This window comes from Hydra viridissima, unplaced genomic scaffold, assembly GCF_058129835.1.
Source record: "Hydra viridissima isolate aposymbiotic clone 2 unplaced genomic scaffold, HvirCarnegie_v1 scaffold_2, whole genome shotgun sequence".
In the NCBI taxonomy this organism is placed as follows: Eukaryota; Metazoa; Cnidaria; class Hydrozoa; order Anthoathecata; family Hydridae; genus Hydra; species Hydra viridissima.
In genome coordinates this window covers 6,460,538-6,473,761 of record NW_028324301.1, presented here as the reverse complement: position 1 = coordinate 6,473,761, position 13,224 = coordinate 6,460,538, and the positions used below count along the sequence as shown (strand labels likewise).

General features: G+C 27.6%; 1 protein-coding gene across 1 annotated transcript in view; it reads left to right on the top strand.

Moving 5' to 3' along the window:
- The window catches only part of LOC145187185 (uncharacterized), a 59,096-nt gene that overhangs the window by 1,747 nt on the left and 44,125 nt on the right, over nt 1–13,224 (top strand). Inside the window, exons 3-12 of the mRNA XM_090077212.1 lie at nt 5,508–5,591; nt 5,737–6,057; nt 6,182–6,302; nt 6,536–6,762; nt 8,810–9,085; nt 9,194–9,520; nt 9,633–9,735; nt 11,873–12,117; nt 12,339–12,653; nt 12,930–13,166. Of these exons, the coding sequence (XP_089933338.1) occupies nt 5,508–5,591; nt 5,737–6,057; nt 6,182–6,302; nt 6,536–6,762; nt 8,810–9,085; nt 9,194–9,520; nt 9,633–9,735; nt 11,873–12,117; nt 12,339–12,653; nt 12,930–13,166 (2,256 nt within the window). The remainder of the gene's footprint in view (nt 1–5,507; nt 5,592–5,736; nt 6,058–6,181; nt 6,303–6,535; nt 6,763–8,809; nt 9,086–9,193; nt 9,521–9,632; nt 9,736–11,872; nt 12,118–12,338; nt 12,654–12,929; nt 13,167–13,224) is intronic.

The window sequence follows — 13,224 nt, the reverse complement described above, 5'->3', positions numbered from 1 at the left end:
ATTCTAAATGCTAAATTTTGATAATACTTAAAAAATAATTTTAATTGCATTTTAAAAATATAAATTCATAGAAGGTTGCTAGGTTATTATTGAAGTAAATACTAAAAAGATATGGGTTCCTCATGTAAGTAAAAAAATAGTTGCTTTTCTCCTTCTCTCAAGTTAACAGATATTACTCTTTTCTATAACTTTTCTGTAAAGTTTCTACTATAACTGGTCACAAGATATGTATCTGGTAGTATATTGTATAGTTTATGTATGTTAACAGATTTATAATGTACAGGGTACGTCAGCTATTTGAGAACATATTTTTAGTTTTTTATGAATGATAAAAATTCAAACGGAAAATATTTTTAATCAAAATCAATTATATAAATAATATAAGATAAACTATTGTTTAATAATTTCATTCAATGAAATCCCCCTTTACTTCAATAATAGCTTTGATTTGAGACCTAAACTGACTGCAAATGCTCTTGAGATGGCCCTTATTTATGTTGTCCATTACTTGGACAATGAATTCTTTGGTGTTGTGGGAATGTTTATTAACATCTCTCTCAACGATGCCCCACACATAATAATCCAATGGATTCAGGTCTGGAGAGTTTGGAGGCAACAAGTTTGGAGTGATATGATCATAGTCATAAAATACATAGTCTGACCAGTTGAAGTGCACTTTTGTTTATCTTATTGTTATAGTTTTTTTAGAACCCAGTCTACTAACTGGTGCATACTGTTTGTAAACAAAGACGCGATATATGTGGAATACTGAAATCACATTTTGTGGAATCAGATATATGAATTATTTTATAAAGATCTAAACTATGGCCTTCACACTTTCCCAAATCTCTCCTTAGAAAACATTAGGTTACCAATTATAGGAACTAATAGTCTTGATAATAATCCAGAACCAAAGACCTTTACAAAAGAGAAATTACCATGCCGAAATTGTAACAAAAAATGAACTCATCAAAAGAAGGAAATTAAAAATGGCTATATTCATAGCCACAAACTTTATAAAGGCATTGTTTATATAAAATAATTGTGTGTGTGTGTGTGTGTGTCTCTCTCTCTCTCTCTCTCTCTCTCTCTCTCTCTCTCTCTCTCTCTCTCTCTCTCTCTCTCTCTCTCTCTCTCTCTCTCTCTCTCTCTCTCTATATATATATATATATATATATATATATATATATATATATATATATATATATATATATATATATATATATATATATATATATATATATATATATATATATATATATATATATATATATATATATGAAGACCACACTGGAAAAACAATCAAGCTACACTTTTATTGTTTTGAGTAAATTAGATTTTAAACTTCAAAACACCATAGTTCACTTGTTTGTTAAGCTAAATATCTGTGTAATTTGATCGGTTTTCTAGTTATATAGTCAATTATATGTATAAAAATATATATAGTTAAACTGCAGCCGAATAACAGGGGCAAATACCCAAAGACAATGAAAATGTAGCTTAATCGTTTTCCCAGTGTGGTCTTCATATATGTATATATATATATATATGTATATATATATATGTATATATATATGTAAGTATATATATTTGTAAGTATATATATATTTATAAATAGATATATATACACTGGCGAGCAAAAAAAAGTGAACAGCGACTGCTTACGCATAAAATGAAAGAGCTCTGGTCAGAAACTCATACAAGCTTGTTTATTTTTGTTCGTACTATCAAAGAATTTACGTTTATCTTTCAAAGAAAACATGAATAAACTTCTAAACATTAGATATGAATACAGTGCACGTTGTCAGCAAAATCTGTAGTTGATATTAGAGCGTGGGTGAAATAGGTCGTATTATCGCTATATTATTATTATAAAAAATAAAAGGAAAAAAATGTCTCCAAATAAAAGGTAATTTTTTTTTATTTTTATTTTGGTTATTATTTATGCCTCTAACTTATTTAAAACGAAAAATCCCCTTTAATTTTGATGTTATTGGATTCTTATGAAAAAAAAAATATTCATTTAGAATACATAGTTTATCATTAAATAAATATTTTCTTCATATATTACTCTAAAAATATTATCATTTTTCTTTCACAGAGGACCTCATTTAACAATGGAACAAAAAGGAATCATTGTTGGAATGAGTGCGTCCGGTAAATCGATACGCCAAATTATTCAAATTATGAAAGCTCAAGGTGTAAACATTAGTGTTGGTGGAGTTCACAAGATACTTTCATGTCAGAAAAACAATAAAACAACAGCTAGAAAAAAAGGTTCTGGCAGACCAAGAAAAATGACGGAAAGAGATTGTCACAAGTTAAAATTCAATGTTTTAAAAAATCGAAAAACCACTATGACGCATATCGCAGAAACTTTTACGTGTTCTGATGATAAAAAGGTTAGCCGATGGACAATTTCGAGGCGTCTTAAAGATCAGGGGTTCAAAATACACCCATGTAAAAAAGTACCTCTTCTTACAGCACGCCATAAAAAGGCAAGGTTAGCTTGGGTAAAAAATAATAAAAACACAGACTGGACAAAAATATTATGGTCAGATGAATCACGATTTTGTTTGCATTCAGATCGTCCACAGATGTGCATTAGACGTAAGAACGAACAATTAAATCCAGATTGTATTCACCAAACAGTAAAGGGTAATCTTGGAATTATGGTTTGGGGTTGTTTTTCTGCCAAAGGTGTGGGCAGATTGCATAGAGTCGAAGATGGATTACGAATAAATGCCAAAGAATACATTAGTATTCTACAAAAATCTTTGCTGCCCACACTGGAAGAATTAGAAGAGGATGAAATTAAATTTCAACATGACAATGCTACTTGCCATACGTCTAAACAAGTTAAAAAATGGCTCAAGGATAACAATATCTTCCTTTTTGAAAATTGGCCTGCCCAAAGTCCAGACCTTAATCCCATTGAAAATTTGTGGGACTATATGGATAAAGAGGTCCATAAAAATAATATTTCATCTTTGGATGATCTTTGGGCAGCCATAAAACAAGTTTGGGTTACGATACCTGACCGTTTGATAGCAAATTTAATTGAGTCGATGCCGCGTCGATTAAATGAAGTGATGAAAAATGGTGGTGGCCACACAAAATATTAATTTTTTTTTTCAAAATGAGTCGTATATATGTGTATGTATATGTATTTAATATAAGCGATATGTTATATTTTATGTATTATATTTTTAATTGATTAATAATACATAATTTACTGAAAAATTGTACTGTTCACTTTTTTTTGCTCGCCAGTGTATATATATATATATATATATATATATATATATATATATATATATATATATATATATATATATATATCTGTCTCTCTCTCTCTCTCTTTCTCTTTCTCTTTCTCTCTATAAAGAGAGAGAGACAGAGAGAGAGGACAAATGTGTGTGTGTGTGTGTGTGTATATATATATATATATATTTATATAAATAGCTTTTTTTATATATATATATTTATATAAATAGCTTTTTTTGTGAACTCTTCTGCAGTACACGCACGCTTAATATCAGTTGCTACATTTCTTTGCAGTGTTGAAGAGTCAATCTTAAAGTGATGTGTTGTTATGTGGTGTTTGAGTCCTTTCTCTGATTTGCATTTTTTCACACACTTCTGGCAGTTAAAGTTGTTTGAAACGCTTCCATTTCCAATTTCTGTAAGAAAAGCATCGACATCATTAAGAAACTTACTTTTTTCAAAAAATAAATGTCTGATTCTAGATCTAATATAAGAGAATCAATGGACTGTTCCTCTCCAAAGTTTGCCATTTTTTAGATTTTTGTACACTAGTTAGTAGACTGGGCACAATAAATTAACTATTTTCAACATAAATTCAAAATTTTAACTTCTATTGTTTGAAAACAATAGAATCTTGCAAAAATGGCTTAACTGGCCAGACTATCTGTTATTATGACTATGATATGATCATTAAAATGGTCTGCTAACCAATCCTGAGTGCTTTGAGCCTTATATACTAGTGCAGAGTCTTTTTGAAAAATGTAGGGCCTTCCCTACATTTTTTACTCTATCCATCCAAGGCTTAATAACAGTATTCAAGACTTCAATGTAAGCAGCAGAAGTGACTCTTAGTCCTTGTGGAAAGAAGTGTGGTGGCATCACATGTCCTTTGTTGCTTACAACCTCCAAAACCATAACAGTTGCAGGAAATTTTGTGTGCATGACTGTTGGAACTTTTCAAGGGTCATTACACAGCTGTCTGTCATTTCTTCTGTTTACTTTTTAATCTTGATCAAAGTTTTTCTCATCTGAAAAAAACCAAAGCATGCCTTGTTCAGCAGGATGTTTCAGTTTGTTTAACAGCCTCTTGGAATTTATCAAATGATTTGCTTTGGTGGTCTCAGACAAACTGGCCTCTCCTCATCCCATAAAACATTTTCACAACAACATAAACATTTTCACAAACAATCCTTTGAATTGTGGCTTCTGAAATACCCAGGTTTTTTGCAATGGACCTCATTGACTTTTGGGGGCTCTCATCAATGATATTCTGAACTTGATGAATAAATTGCGTCTGACCATTGCTTGTGCTTTTTACGTTTAGCAGCGTGATTACAATCATCATCATTTTCTTCTAACTCCTTGCAAACTTTAAAAATAAAAGATCAAGCGACTTTATGTCGCCTGATCTTTTTATTAGAAAACTTAAGAAATTAAGTTTAGAAAACTAAAGAAATTAAGTTAAGAAATTGTGCGATTTGTAAATCGCTATACTCTGCCTTTAATGCTACAATTACAGCATGTCTTTTCATTTCTTGTGTCAGTTTATTATCTGTCATTTTTAATTATCTGCAAAAAATTTAAAAAAAAAGTTAATGTAACATAAAGAAATGATGACATTACGCAATGTTCTCAAATAGCTGATGCACCCTGTATATCTGGAAAAAGTTATAATTTATATATTTTTTTTTATGATAAACTTATGTTTAATAATTTATAATTTTTTTACATTTAAATAAAATGAAAGATTGTTTGCTATGGCAATATTTAATAACTACTTCTTGTCAACTTGCCACAAAATCTTTTACCAAAAGTTTGTACCAAATGAAATACTACAAAAGTCCAAGCCTTTTTAGATTTTTTAAAAAAGTCTTTATGGTTTCTTTATTTATAAATTCAAAACTGATTTAAAGAATTCTGTATCTAAATGAAAACAGCATCTGTTAATTTCAAAGTCAAAAAATGCTCTCTCAAGCGGCAGTGAGGGTTAATGGGCTGTTGCACATACTAACTATTTGCAAAGTTAGATATTAAGTATTTCCAAAGTTTATATGTGCATATACATATATATATATATATATATATATATATATATATATATATATATATATATATATGTGTGTGTGTGTGTGTGTGTGTGTGTGTGTGTGTGTGTGTGTGTGTGTGTGTGTGTGTGTGTGTGTGTGTGTGTGTGTATATGTATATATATATGTTTTTAACTTTTCAGATTTTTTGTTTAGAACTTTGTAAGTGATGTTAGATTCCATGAAGGAGATCTTCAAAGAGTAAATCATCTTGGGGAAGCTTTCTTAGCTGAGTCTAGAGTAGGTTATTTTTCATAGTTGAATGTTTACAACTTAAAAAACTGTCCAACTCTTAAGTTTCCTTTGTAAAAATTATTCAAATTTGCTAATTAGAACTTTCAAATCACTAGTTATTGTGAATTTGATAGAGATTGATTTTATTCAGGCTTTTCAGAAAGAATTGGAAAGCTATCTTGCTGCTAGTGTTCCTGAAACATTATCAACATATTCTGCTGCTAATAGTCAAACATGGGTTCTTGAACAGAAACTTCATGAAATAAATGATAGATATCGTCGTTTGTTACGAGAATTATCTTTCAAAGGAAATCTGATAGTTGATGCAATTAACAAGCATGAAGATTTTATGCAGAAGTTGCAATTGTTTATGCCATGGCTTCTTGAAGCTGAGCGCTGGTTTTCCCATGAAGTCCAGAGACCTATTCCTTCTGATGAACAAAATATAGCATTAATGATCAAAGCTTTAGAGGTTTGTTTTGGTGTATATATGCTTAATTATTTGTCTGTGCTCTTTTTATTTCATATTTTCTTGTCAACTTTTTAACTTAAAATTTTCTTAATTATAAACTCAAAACAAAAAAATTTTTTTATAGAATTTTCAGAATGATGTGCAATTGCGACATGATGATTTAGTAAGCATACAAATTTCATCTGATGTTTTGTCTGGTATTGAGAAGTATAATTCAAATAAAGAAGAAGAGAATGAGTCACAAGGTAAATTTGATTTATGTTGTAGTTAACCCAAAAAATATAGCTTTTTTTTTCTTTTAAGAAAAAGGAAATACTTTACTTTTTTTTTTTACATAATATAAATGGTAAATTGTCTTTTAAAATTAAGATAAGTATGGAAAATCTGCACAATAGACTAAGCACAATCTATTTACTTTCAAGCAATTTTCTTGTAAAAATTTAGTTTACCTGGTTGTAATAAACTATTTTTATGACAGGGATATGGCATCATACTACTAAATCAGTTGTGAAAAGATATGAAGAATTATGTATAAAGTGTAATAGATTTTTAAATGATGTGCAGTCTTTTTACATGAATGTTACTGATGTTATGACAAGTCTAGATGTTATTTACAGATGGGTTGAAGTTACAAATGAGTCTCTCATTAATATAGAAGTTTCAAGTAAAGTTAACTATCTAATACAACAAATTTATGAAGTTAAGGTAAGAGGATTTTGAGTATTGAAAGTTCTTCATTTTTTTTTTAAAAGGATTGCTGAATTAGAATAATCATAGTAAGCAATTAAAAGCCTAGTATTCTTTTATGCTAAATTTAAAATATATTTCAATTTTACATAGGCTTGAAATATCTTTTATGGTAGTATATATTTTAACCAGCTCAAAAAAATGTTTTACGTTTGTATACTATTAACTTCTTTTAAATGAAAACCAGAAGTTTTGTTTGAGTTATTAAAACTAAATTGGAATAAAGTTGTTTGAGGGTAAAAGATTTATTTTTTATGGTATTTCTTTTCTTAGAAACCTTCAGCAACTTTTGTAAAAAACTTCTCAAAATATTTCAAGTTTTGATAAAGATGTTAAACACATGTTGAATATAAGGTTCAGATGACTTTTGTTTTTCACTTTTTCCATATATTTCTTTAATCTGCTTTTGTATTTTTTGTTCTTTGCAAATCTTTTTCTTTTCTACTTTCTCTGACTTTTTTTTCTTTGTCCACTTTTTCATGAATATCCAAAACTTAGTCACTCATAAAGATTCCATAATCAGTTTATTTGTATTGTCTTTTTGTTTTGTGCTTAACTCGTTCTGGAAGTTTAAGCACATGAATTAAACTTAAAGGAGTTGAAGTTAGAGGTAGAGAAGTTGAAAAAACTGGAACTTATGTTTCAATATGAAATGTTGATAAAAGTATATGAAACTGTTGCTTCATAACTCAAGAATTCAAAACATAGTCACCAGGAGTGTAGCTCAAAAGACTATGTGATTCTGTATATTCCTATATTTTAGAGATGATGTAAAGAATTTTTGTCTTATCAATTGGTACCCCAGAAGATTTTGCATGAAGAAATTTATTTAAAAAAAATAATTAAAACAATTTCATTTTTAATTAGTCATACATGATACCTTGAACAGGAGCAAGAAGTTTGTAATTGATAGTTTTAATACTGCAGTGAAACTACATTGAGAAAAGTAGGAGTTTCAAAACATTCAGAAGTGACTTGTGTAACTGAATTGGAAGCAGAAATTCAGAATTATCATCTATGCTAATACACCGCTTAAGATGAGCATTCTCAATATTCAGTGGAAAAATCCCTGTACCACAGGACAAAGAAGTATTCCAGGGTTATTTTTAAGAAGTGATTTTATCCAATATTCAGTTGGAAGTCCATTTTGTTCCTTTTTTTAATACCATCTAATTGTTCTTTTTGCTCCTTTCAAAAAAGATTTTCTTATTTCTTATATTTTCCAGATGCAGCAGCAATTGTTGCTTCCTCTTCTTCAAAACTGCCATAATTTTCTATGATTACAGCAAAAATTACCTAAGTTTTTTTAATTAATCAAAAATGATCTTCAAAAAACTTTTCATACAAAATTTAAAATTTTCTGTTAAAATGCAGCAAAAAATGATTTTTTCAAAGCACAAAAAGCAGATTCATTTTTTATGTAACTTTAAAGTTGTTTATTCCATGAATTCCCTATTTGTTTCCATTGAGGAATAAAGAATTTTAAAGATAAATTTGTTTTCTCAAATGTTAACTGTCAACTTAGAAGCTAACATTCCTAAAGTGTAGAAAAAAATGATTATTTTGAACAAATGGAAATTTTTGTTCAGAATAATTTTGTATACATTTTCATGTCAAGTACACTTAACATGAAAATGTTTGTGTCAAGCATTTTTCTTATAATAAATAAATAATGCAAAATACGCTTCAAAAAATAATTCTTTTACCCTACTCTTTTAACATTCTATGATGTGAGATCATTTATAGACTTTGTAATTTAGTAACTTTAGATGTTTGTAACTTTATAATTATAATATTTGAATAAAAAGTTGTTTCCTGTATATAATACTATAATTAATTTAGAATGAGAATTAAAGTATAAACATGCATTCCCCTTAAAGAAAGTAATAGCTTGTTATTATTTATGCCTGATATGAAAGTTTCAAACTATGATAAAGGTTGAATAGAAAGTTTACATAATTAAGTTGAAAGTTTTAAATTAATCACAGTTTTGTCTATCTTTAAGATTATCTTAATGGAAATATCAGTTCAACTGACTGGTTTTTACTCTTTAAAAAGTCGAATCAGCACAGAAGGAAGTGCATGTTATGAAAGGTTCCTTCAAATTGAAAGTATGCTAGTTAATCTACAAAAAGAAGCCAATGAGAAAAAGAAAGCCTGCATATCAGCATTCTCTAAATATGTCGAGGAGTTTCAAAGTTGGATGGAGATCCTGCATTCCAGATTACTATCTAGACAACTAATTACATTTGATATAGTGGGTAGTGAGGAAAATCTTTTAGTGAGTTGACATGAATGTCAAGATTTTTTTAATTTCCTAAGAATTTTTAGTTTAGTAAAGGTTTTGGGTTCTTATTTTAATTTTTTTGTTGATATTAAATTGCTTTAGAAAATCAATGAAGATTTAGAGATGCATAGACAAGCCTATCAGTTCATCAATCGGTGTGCTTACGAGTTGATATCACTGAATGAGAAACGTCAAACATCATCTTTTATCCCTATTCTTAACAATGTTAATTCAACTTGGCAAAGTATAGCATTTTTATTTATCACACATCAAAAAAAGTTTGATGAAATTGCCAAGTTTTCAGAGAAGTACAATGCCACAGTAACAGCATTTGTCCAATGGCTTGATAGAATAGAAACTAAGTTGTCTACTTTGTTACCAGTGGCTATTAAATCTCAAGATATTAAAACTCAGCTTAATGAACAAAAAGTATATATTTGAGTCAATTTTATTGGTTTCAATAATTTATTTTGCAATTATCATAATATAATAGAAATAAGAACCTTTGTGAGTAAAAGCAATTATATTTAATTCTATGTAGGCTTTAATGAATGATGCTTACAATCACAAAGGAACTTTAGAAATCCTTGTAAATGTCGGTGAATCTCTTGTACAGGCTGTTAATCAACAACATGAAGATGAAGGTGAAATATTAGTTTAGTCTTAAAGCACTGTATTATGACCTAAAAAATGTTCACCTCTAATTGCATCTTTCTTGCTCGGGTATTTTTCACATTTTATTCACTTTTTCATTTCTGTTTCCTTGATTTTAAAGATGCTTGCTCTTCTATTGTGTCATTTTCTTCTTCAGTAGAAGACTTTTATTCTGGTACAATTTTTTCCATTTTTTCAAACTTTCTTTGCTCAGTGCTCAGTAAATATTTGAGCAAAGTGGATGTAAACATTTTATAAGGATTGAAGTGAAGGAAATATTTTCTGTTTCTCCGTAAAAATAACACTTCAGAGAAGTTATAAAAAACATGTTAGGTACAGAAGTTTTTTTTAAGAGCTAAGTATTCTAATCCTTAAGTATACATTAGTATAACTTAACAACAGTTCACTCTTTTACATTAAATTTTCTGTAATAAATTTTTTTTTACACTTTCTTAGCATAAGAAAACTTTAAAGTTATTGATTATATATTTAAAGATTCAACATAAACATATAAAAACATAAACACATAAAAACATAAATTCATAAACACATAAACGCATAAACCCATAAACCCATAAACGTATAAACACATAAACACATAAACACATAAAAGCATAAAAACATAAACACATAAAAACATAAACACATAAAAGCATAAACACATAAAAATATAAACACATAAAAACATAAACACATAAAAGCATAAAAACATAAACACATAAAAACATAAACACATAAAAACATAAACACATAAAAACATAAAAACATAAACACATAAAAACATAAACACATAAAAGCATAAAAACATAAACACATAAAAACATAAAAACATAAACACATAAACGCATAAACGCATAAACGCATAAACACATAAACACATAAATACATAAACACATAAAAACATAAAAACATAAACTCATAAAAACATAAAAACATAAAAACATAAACACATAAACACATAAATACATAAACACATAAAAACATAAAAACATAAACTCATAAAAACATAAGCACAAAAACATAAAAAACATAAACATATAAAAGCATAAAAACATAAACTCATAAAAACATAAACACATAAACGCATAAACACATAAACACATAAACACATAAACACATAAACACATAAAAACATAAACACATAAAAACATAAACACATAAAAGCATAAAAACATAAACACATAAAAACATAAACACATAAAAATATAAACACATAAAAATATAAACATAAAAACATAAACACATAAAAACATAAACCCATAAACGCATAAACACATAAACACATAAACACATAAACACATAAACACATAAATACATAAACACATAAAAACATAAAAACATAAATTCATAAAAACATAAAAACATAAAAACATAAAAACATAAACACATAAACACATAAATACATAAACACATAAAAACATAAAAACATAAACTCATAAAAACATAAACACATAAACATAAAAAACATAAACATATAAAAGCATAAAAACATAAACTCATAAAAACATAAACACATAAACACATAAACACATAAACACATAAACACATAAATACATAAACACATAAAAACATAAAAACATGAACACATAAACACATAAACACATAAAAAACATAAAACGATTGATGATAGATTTTGGGATTTGACATTTTAAGATAAAAACTTTTAATGCAAATGATTTTAAATACAAATTTAATGGAAAATACTTTATAGGAAAAACCTTTATAAAATGTTTTGAAAGCTTTTTTTAGAAATTTTTCAAAATAATAAAATAAAACTTAAAGAAAAAAGTTTCATAAAAATCAGGGAAAGAAATGTTGACAATTTTAATAATAATTGATTTTTGCAAAACAATAATAGTTTAAATATTTTGATTTCAAATAAAAGTATTTAATATCAATTATTAGCTAATATAGGATTCTCATTTTCATAGTATGTTTCTAAGAGGAATATAGCTTTATTCCTAACTTCCTCAGACTTGCAGCATTCCAGACCTTCTAAATATGATGGTCCATCAAATGAAGAAAATATACGCTCTTCTTCCCCTTGCTCCTTTTTTTAAAAAAAAATTTTGAAAATTTTCTTTTTTGTAATAAACTTTTGTATTAAAATTGTTATAAATCTTTTAGGTGATTGCAAGTTTACACATATTGAAATAGAGATGAAGACATGTAGAACACGTTTTGATCAAATAATTAATATTCTAGCAAATAAATGTCTAACACTTGATTCTACTCTAAGTCAGGCTGAATGCTACCAGGAATCCTACAATGAGGTAATCATTTGGTTGGAAATTCAAGAAGATAGACAAAAGCAATGGGATCTAATAGGTGGAAAGTTAGAAATTATTTGGAACCAGTATTATGAACATCTAGTGAGTAATATTATAAAAAGTTATTTTTATTCAAGATTTTTTTGGTAAATTCTTCTAAACTAAAATTTGTAAAGATATTGTTTTAAATAGATTTAAAATTGATCACTGTATTTTATTTGCTTACACAATATACTCTACCAGCTGATAAATAAATACTAAATAATTTTAAAAAAATAGTCTTGTAGGTATGTGTAATGTTTTTTAATGAAATTTTTTATTAGATTTATCAAAAAGATTTACGAAATGGTTTTGTGAGTATTCAACAAACACTTTTTTATGGATCTGATTTAACTGAAGGAAAAGAATCTCATGCAGAAGTAACATTTATAAAGATGCAATGTGATGAGCTCACAAAACGTTGGAATAAACTTCGTCTAGCATCAGATACTCGACATTTTGATCTTGAAAATGGATTAGAGCTTTGTCTCAAAGAGGAAATTAAAAATTTTACACTTTGGATTAAAAAGAAAGAAAATGAAATTGAAAAAGTTGAGAAAAAGAAAAAGACCCCAGAAAAACTAGATTTATATCTTGAAGTAATATACAATTAGCTATTAATTGGTTTGTTATATATCCAAAATCAGTTGCTTATGATTAGTTTTACAGATAAGATTTTCAGCAAAAGTAGCACATTAGATTAAAAAAAAAATTGACATATACTGATTATCCAATTATGAATTAGACTTTTTGTATATATAGAGACAATAAAAATGCATAAAGAACAAACAAATCCACACTGAAACACATCAGCTGGAAAAGTTCTTTATAGTCATTTACTTGTCCTATTAATTGATAGTTTTTATTCATTATAGGAGCTGATTGGTGAAGTTAAACATTATGAGCATCTTCTTTTAATCATACATCAAATTGTTTCAAAGCTGATGGAGACCTCAAAAACTGAGAAGTATATAATATACCAAGATTTAACTCAGCTTGATGAGTACTGGCTTCAGTTGTGTCACTTATACAAAGTATCTCCCCATTTTAAAGGCAGAATAACTATACGACGTCCTTGGCAAATTGAATTTGATACAAGAGATAGTGAAGAAGTATTTTAATTTTGTGCTGACTTTTGTTTTTAATTTATCTTTATAGGGATTGACACAT